The 7731-nt window shown below is 60.5% G+C and overlaps 1 protein-coding gene across 2 annotated transcripts in view; it reads left to right on the forward strand.

Moving 5' to 3' along the window:
- RAB4B (RAB4B, member RAS oncogene family) overlaps positions 1-4728 on the forward strand; it is a 9656-nt gene extending 4928 nt beyond the window's left edge. For both annotated transcript variants that reach the window (XM_080636008.1, XM_080636007.1), the window contains 5 exons: positions 34-96; positions 183-337; positions 2098-2193; positions 3211-3333; positions 4425-4728. In XM_080636008.1, coding sequence (XP_080492134.1) covers positions 34-96; positions 183-337; positions 2098-2193; positions 3211-3326 — 430 coding nt within the window. In that variant the 3' untranslated portion in view covers positions 3327-3333; positions 4425-4728. The remainder of the gene's footprint in view (positions 1-33; positions 97-182; positions 338-2097; positions 2194-3210; positions 3334-4424) is intronic.
- The last annotated feature ends 3003 nt before the right edge of the window (positions 4729-7731 follow it).

Genomic DNA, 7731 nt, shown 5'->3' on the forward strand with positions numbered 1-7731 from the left:
ATCCCGGTTTTCCATGCTCTCTCCCATCCCCAGGTCCGTCACCAGGAGCTATTACCGGGGGGCCGCAGGGGCGCTGCTCGTCTATGATATCACCAGGTGATTCCCATCGCATCCCATGGGATCCAGCCCCTTCCTCATTCCCATTCCCACCCCATTCCCACTCCATTCCCGCCCCATTCCAGCCGGGAAACCTACAATGCGCTGACCAATTGGCTGACGGATGCCCGGACCCTGGCGAGTCCCAACATTGTCATCATCCTCTGTGGGAATAAGAAGGATCTGGATGCGGAGCGGGAAGTGACTTTCCTGGAAGCATCCCGCTTCGCCCAGGAAAACGGTGGGGAATGGGGTGGGAAAAGCTTGGGATGGCTTTGGAATGGGATGGGGATGGGAAAGGGTTGAGATGAAGCAAGATCGGGATGTTCCCGGTGGGGATAGGCTGGGATTGGGATGGGAAAGGGGTCAGGATGGGATGGGATTGGGATGAGAGAGAGTTGGGATGGGAATGGGATTGGGATGGGGATTGGGATCAGGATGGGATTGAGATTGGGATTGGAATTGGGATGGGATTGGGGTTGGGATCGGGATAGGAATTGGGATCGGGATGGGATGGGGTTGGAATTGGAGTTGGGTTGGGATCAGGATAGGGATTGGGATTGGGATAGTGCAGAGTTGGGATTGGGACGGTATTGGGATTTGGATGGGGATTGGGATCAGGATTGAGATTGGGCTGGGGTTGGGATGGGGCTGGGGCTGGGGCTGGGGCGGCTGGGGCTGGGGCTGGGCTGGGGCTGGGGCTGGGATCGGGATGGGGCTGGGGCTGGGGCTGGGGCTGGGCGGCTGGGGCTGGGCTGGGGCTGGGGCTGGGGCTGGGCTGGGGCTGGGGCTGGGGCTGGGGCTGGGGCTGGGATCGGGATGGGGCTGGGGCTGGGGCTGGGGCTGGGGCTGGGGCTGGGGCTGGGGCTGGGGCTGGGCTGGGGCTGGGGCTGGGGCTGGGGCTGGGGCTGGGCTGGGGCTGGGGCTGGGGCTGGGATCGGGATGGGGCTGGGGCTGGGGCTGGGGCTGGGCTGGGGCTGGGGCTGGGATCGGGATGGGGCTGGGCTGGGCCTGGGCTGGGGCTGGGGCTGGGGCTGGGGCTGGGGCTGGGGCTGGGCTGGGGCTGGGGCTGGGCTGGGGCTGGGGCTGGGGCTGGGCTGGGGCTGGGGCTGGGCCTGGGCTGGGGCTGGGCTGGGGCTGGGGCTGGGGCTGGGCTGGGGCTGGGGCTGGGATCGGGCTGGGCTGGGGCTGGGCTGGGGCTGGGCTGGGATCGGGCTGGGGCTGGGGCTGGGGCTGGGGCTGGGCTGGGGCTGGGCTGGGGCTGGGGCTGGGGCTGGGGCTGGGGCTGGGCTGGGATCGGGCTGGGGCTGGGGCTGGGGCTGGGCTGGGATCGGGCTGGGGCTGGGGCTGGGCTGGGGCTGGGGCTGGGGCTGGGGCTGGGCTGGGATCGGGCTGGGGCTGGGCTGGGGCTGGGGCTGGGCTGGGGCTGGGGCTGGGGCTGGGGCTGGGGCTGGGATCGGGATGGGGCTGGGGCTGGGGCTGGGATCGGGATGGGGCTGGGCTGGGGCTGGGCTGGGGCTGGGGCTGGGGCTGGGGCTGGGATCGGGATGGGGCTGGGGCTGGGGCTGGGATCGGGATGGGGCTGGGCTGGGGCTGGGCTGGGGCTGGGCTGGGGCTGGGCTGGGGCTGGGGCTGGGGCTGGGGCTGGGCTGGGGCTGGGGCTGGGGCTGGGATCGGGATGGGGCTGGGCTGGGGCTGGGGCTGGGGCTGGGGCTGGGATCGGGCTGGGCTGGGGCTGGGGCTGGGGCTGGGGCTGGGGCTGGGGCTGGGGCTGGGATCGGGCTGGGGCTGGGCTGGGGCTGGGCTGGGGCTGGGCTGGGATCGGGCTGGGGCTGGGCTGGGGCTGGGCTGGGGCTGGGCTGGGGCTGGGGCTGGGCTGGGGCTGGGGCTGGGGCTGGGATCGGGCTGGGGCTGGGGCTGGGGCTGGGATCGGGCTGGGGCTGGGATCGGGATGGGGCTGGGGCTGGGCTGGGCCGCGCTGAGGCCGGGGCGTTGGGGCAGAGCTGATGTTCCTGGAGACGAGCGCGCTCACGGGGGAGAACGTGGAGGAGGCGTTCCTGAAGTGCGCCCGCAGCATCCTGAGCAAGATCGAGTCCGGTGCGGAGAGCCCGCGGGAGCGCGCGGGGAGCCAATGGGATGGGGCTGGGAGCCAATGGGATGGGGCGGGGAGCCAATGGGATGGGGCTGGGAGCCAATGGGATGGGGCTGGGAGCCACTGGGATGGGGCGGGGAGCCAATGGGATGGGGCTGGGAGCCAATGGGATGGGGCTGGGAGCCGCTGGGATGGGGCTGGGAGCCGCTGGGATGGGGCTGGGAGCCGCTGGGATGGGGCTGGGAGCCACTGGGATGGGGCTGGGAGCCGCTGGGATGGGGCTGGGAGCCGCTGGGATGGGGCTGGGAGCCAATGGAGTGGGGCTGGGAGCCAATGGAATGGGGCTGGGAGCCGCTGGGATGGGGCTGGGAGCCAATGGGATGGGGCTGGGAGCCAATGGGATGAGGCTGGGAGCCAATGGGATGGGGCTGGGAGCCGCTGGGATGGGGCTGGGAGCCGCTGGGATGGGGCTGGGGTCCAGTAATGGGGTTTGGGATCCAATGGGATGGGGAGCCAGTGGGGTGGGGTTGGGATTTTGGGAGTAGGTTTGGAATCCTGGGAATGGGGTTTGGGATCCCAGGAATGGGTTTGGGATCCCAGGTATGGGGTTTGGGATCCAATGGGAATGGTTTGGGGATCATGATGGGGGGAGGTTTGGGATCATTGCAGGGGGGTTGGGATTTCCTTTGATGGGTTTGGGATCTTGTAAATGGGTTTGGGATCCTGGGAATGGGGTTTGGATCCCATGGGATGTGCTGGGAACCAGGAGTGGGGTTTGGATCCCATGGGATGGGGTTGGAGAGGGTTTGGGATCCCGGGAATGGGGTTTGGGGGTCCTGGGAATGGGGTTTTGGATCCAATGGGATGGGGTTTGGGATCCCATGGGATGCGCTGGGAACCGGGAATGGATCTGGGATCCAATGGGATGGGGTTTGGGATGCCGGGAATGGGGTTTGGATCCCATGGGAATGGGTTTGGGATCATGGGGCGGGTTGGGACCCATCCGGTTGCCGTTGCCGCAGGGGAGCTGGACCCGGAGCGGATGGGGTCCGGGATCCAGTACGGGGACGCTTCCCTGCGGCAGCTGCGGCAGCCCCGGGGCGCGGCGCCTCCCCCCCGGCAGCCGTGCGGGTGCTGAGCGCGGGGTGAGCGGGGCGGGGGGGGCGGAGCGGCCCCGAACGGACCCAAAACTGCCCGAAACGGACCCGAAACTGCCCGAAACGGACCCAAAACTGCCCGAAACGGACCCAAAACTGCCCGAAACGGACCCAAAACTGCCCCCAAACTGCCCGAAACGGACCCAAAACTGACCCCAAACTGCCCGAAACGGACCCCAAACTGCCCGAAACGGACCCGAAACTGACCCCAAACTGCCCGAAACGGACCCAAAAGTGCCCGAAACGGACCCAAAACTGACCCCCAAACTGCCCGAAACGGACCCAAAACTGACCCCAAACTGCCCGAAACTGACCCCAAACTGCCCGAAACGGACCCAAAACTGACCCCAAACTGCCCGAAACGGACCCAAAAGTGCCCGAAACGGACCCAAAACTGACCCCCAAACTGCCCGAAACGGACCCAAAAGTGCCCGAAACGGACCCAAAACTGACCCCCAAACTGCCCGAAAGGGACCCAAAGCTGACCCCAAACTGCCCGAAACGGACCCAAAACTGACCCCAAACTGCCCGAAACTGACCCAAAAGTGCCCGAAACTGACCCAAAACTGCCCAAAACGGACCCCAAACTGCCCGAAACGGACCCGAAAGAGCCAAAACTGACCCAAAACCAGCCAAAAATGACCCAAAACAGCCAAAACTGACCCAGAACAGCACAAAACTGACCCAAGCCAGCCAAAACCGACCCAAAACCAGCCCCAAAACTGCCTAAACCAGCCCAAAATCACCCAAAACAGCCCCAAACCAACCCAAAACAGCCGCAAAGCTGCCCAAAACCAGCCCAAAACTGCCCTAAACCAAAGCAAAACTGCCCAAACCTGCCCAAAACCAGCCCAAAGCAGCCCAAAACTCACCCAAAGCAGCCTTAAACCGGCCTTAAAACAGCCCAAGCCTGCCCTAAACCAGCCTAAAACCGCCCCAAACCGCCCCAAACCGAGCAAACCCAGCCCAAAACGACCCTAAAATTGCCCCAAACCACCCCAAAATACCTCAAAACCCCCCTAAAACCCCCTTTCCCCCCCCCCTTTTCCCCCCCTCATCCCCCCTCTTTCCCATTCCAGGTCTTTCTGCCTCTCCGCCCCCCCCCCCTCCAGGATCACTCCAGGATTCCCATTGGGATCCCCCCCCCCCCCCAGGCTCCATCCGGATGCAGCCCCCCACAACAACCCCTATGGGGGTACCCATGGGGGGGGTTGGGTTGTACCATTATGGGGGCTGGGGGGGGTCCCCAATGCCCCCCATGGGGGGGGCTCCTGCTTCGTGTTATTTATTGCACTGGGTTGGGGGGGGTTAAGGGGGAGGGGACCTGGCCCACCCCCCCCCCCGCGATGATGTCACTGGGCCATAAAGTGGTGAAGTTTTCCAGCTTGAGGCTCTTTTTGGGGTGAAAAAGGGGGGATTTGGGGTTTATATGGGGGAACATGGGTCAACATGGGTTAACATGGGTGGACATGGGTTAACATGGGTGAACATGGGTTAACATGGGTCAACATGGGTTAACATGGGTTAACATGGGTGAACATGGGTTAACATGGGTGAACATGGGTTAACATGGGTGAACATGGGTTAACATGGGTTAACATGGGTGAACATGGGTTAACATGGGTGAACATGGGTGAACATGGGTTAACATGGGTGAACATGGGTTAACATGGGTGGACATGGGTTAACATGGGTTAACATGGGTGAACATGGGTTAACATGGGTTAACATGGGTGAACATGGGTTTACATGGGTTAACATGGGTGAACATGGGTTAACATGGGTGAACATGGGTTTACATGGGTTAACATGGGTGAACATGGGTTAACATGGTTTAACATGGGTGAACATGGGTGAACATGGGTTAACATGGGTTTACATGGGTTAACATGGGTGAACATGGGTTAACATGGGTGAACATGGGTTAACATGGGTTAACATGGGTTAACATGGGTGAACATGGGTTAACATGGGTTAACATGGGTGAACATGGGTTTACATGGGTTAACATGGGTGAACATGGGTTAACATGGGTGAACATGGGTTTACATGGGTTAACATGGGTGAACATGGGTTAACATGGTTTAACATGGGTGAACATGGGTGAACATGGGTTAACATGGGTTTACATGGGTTAACATGGGTTAACATGGGTGAACATGGGTTAACATGGGTGAACATGGGTTAACATGGGTTAACATGGGTGAACATGGGTTTACATGGGTTAACATGGGTGAACATGGGTTAACATGGGTGAACATGGGTTTACATGGGTGAACATGGGTGAACATGGGTTAACATGGGTGAACATGGGTGAACATGGGTTTACATGGGTGAACATGGGTGAACATGGGTTAACATGGGTGAACATGGGTTAACATGGGTGAACATGGGTTAACATGGGTGAACATGGGTGAACATGGGTTAACATGGGTGAACATGGGTTAACATGGGTGAACATGGGTGAACATGGGTTTACATGGGTGAACATGGGTGAACATGGGTTAACATGGGTGAACATGGGTTAACATGGGTTAACATGGGTGGACATGGGTTTCCACATGTTTCTACACCTTCACACGCTCTGCATGCGTGGCTTGGGCTCTGCACCAAAGTGCTGCATGCATGGGATGAGGCACCACATTGAGCACCCTATGGCACCCCATAGACCCATAGAGCACCCTATGGCACCCCATAGACCCATAGACCACCCTATGACACCCATACCCCCCCATAGAGCACCCTATGACACCCCATAGACCACCCTATAGACCTCATAGAGCACCCTATGACACCCCATAGACCCCATAGAGCACCCTATAACACCCTATAGACCTCATAGAGCACCCTATGACACCCCATAGACCCCATAGACCACCCTATAACACCCTATAGACCTCATAGAGCACCCTATGACACCCCATAGACCCCATAGAGCACCCTATAACACCCTATAGACCTCATAGAGCACTCTATGACACCCCATAGATCCCATAGAGCACCCCATAGACCCCCATAGCACCCCATAGAGCACCCCATGGCACCCCATAGACCCCAAAGAGCACCCTATGACACCCAATAGACCCCATAGAGCACCCCATAGACCCCCATAGCACCCCATAGACCCTATAGACACCCCATAGAGCACCCTATGACCCCCATAGCACCCCATAGACCCTAGAGACACCCCATAGAGCACCCTATGACCCCCATAGCACCCCATAGACCCTAGAGACACCCCATAGAGCACCCTATGACCCCCATAGCACCCCATAGACCCTAGAGACACCCCATAGAGCACCCTATGACCCCCATAGCACCCCACAGACCCTATAGACACCCCATAGAGCACCCTATGACCCCCATAGCACCCCATAGACCCTAGAGACACCCCATAGAGCACCCTATGACCCCCATAGCACCCCATAGACCCTAGAGACACCCCATAGAGCACCCTATGACCCCCATAGCACCCCATAGACCCTATAGACACCCCATAGAGCACCCTATGACCCCCATAGCACCCCATAGACCCTATAGACACCCCATAGAGCACCCTATGACCCCCATAGCACCCCATAGACCCTAGAGACACCCCATAGAGCACCCTATGACCCCCATAGCACCCCATAGACCCTAGAGACACCCCATAGAGCACCCTATGACCCCCATAGCACCCCATAGACCCTAGAGACACCCCATAGAGCACCCTATGACCCCCATAGCACCCCATAGACCCTAGAGACACCCCATAGAGCACCCTATGACCCCCATAGCACCCCATAGACCCTAGAGACACCCCATAGAGCACCCTATGACCCCCATAGCACCCCATAGACCCTAGAGACACCCCATAGAGCACCCTATGACCCCCATAGCACCCCACAGACCCTATAGACACCCCATAGAGCACCCTATGACCCCCATAGCACCCCATAGACCCTAGAGACACCCCATAGAGCACCCTATGACCCCCATAGCACCCCATAGACCCTAGAGACACCCCATAGAGCACCCTATGACCCCCATAGCACCCCACAGACCCTATAGACACCCCATAGAGCACCCTATGACCCCCATAGCACCCCATAGACCCTAGAGACACCCCATAGAGCACCCTATGACCCCCATAGCACCCCATAGACCCTAGAGACACCCCATAGAGCACCCTATGACCCCCATAGCACCCCATAGACCCTAGAGACACCCCATAGAGCACCCTATGACCCCCATAGCACCCCATAGACCCTAGAGACACCCCATAGAGCACCCTATGACCCCCATAGCACCCCATAGACCCTAGAGACACCCCATAGAGCACCCTATGACCCCCATAGCACCCCATAGACCCTAGAGACACCCCATAGAGCACCCCCATCACCCCCA

The sequence above is a fragment of the Psittacula echo genome (assembly GCF_963264785.1).
Source record: "Psittacula echo genome assembly, chromosome: 29".
Taxonomy (NCBI): Eukaryota; Metazoa; Chordata; class Aves; order Psittaciformes; family Psittacidae; genus Psittacula; species Psittacula echo.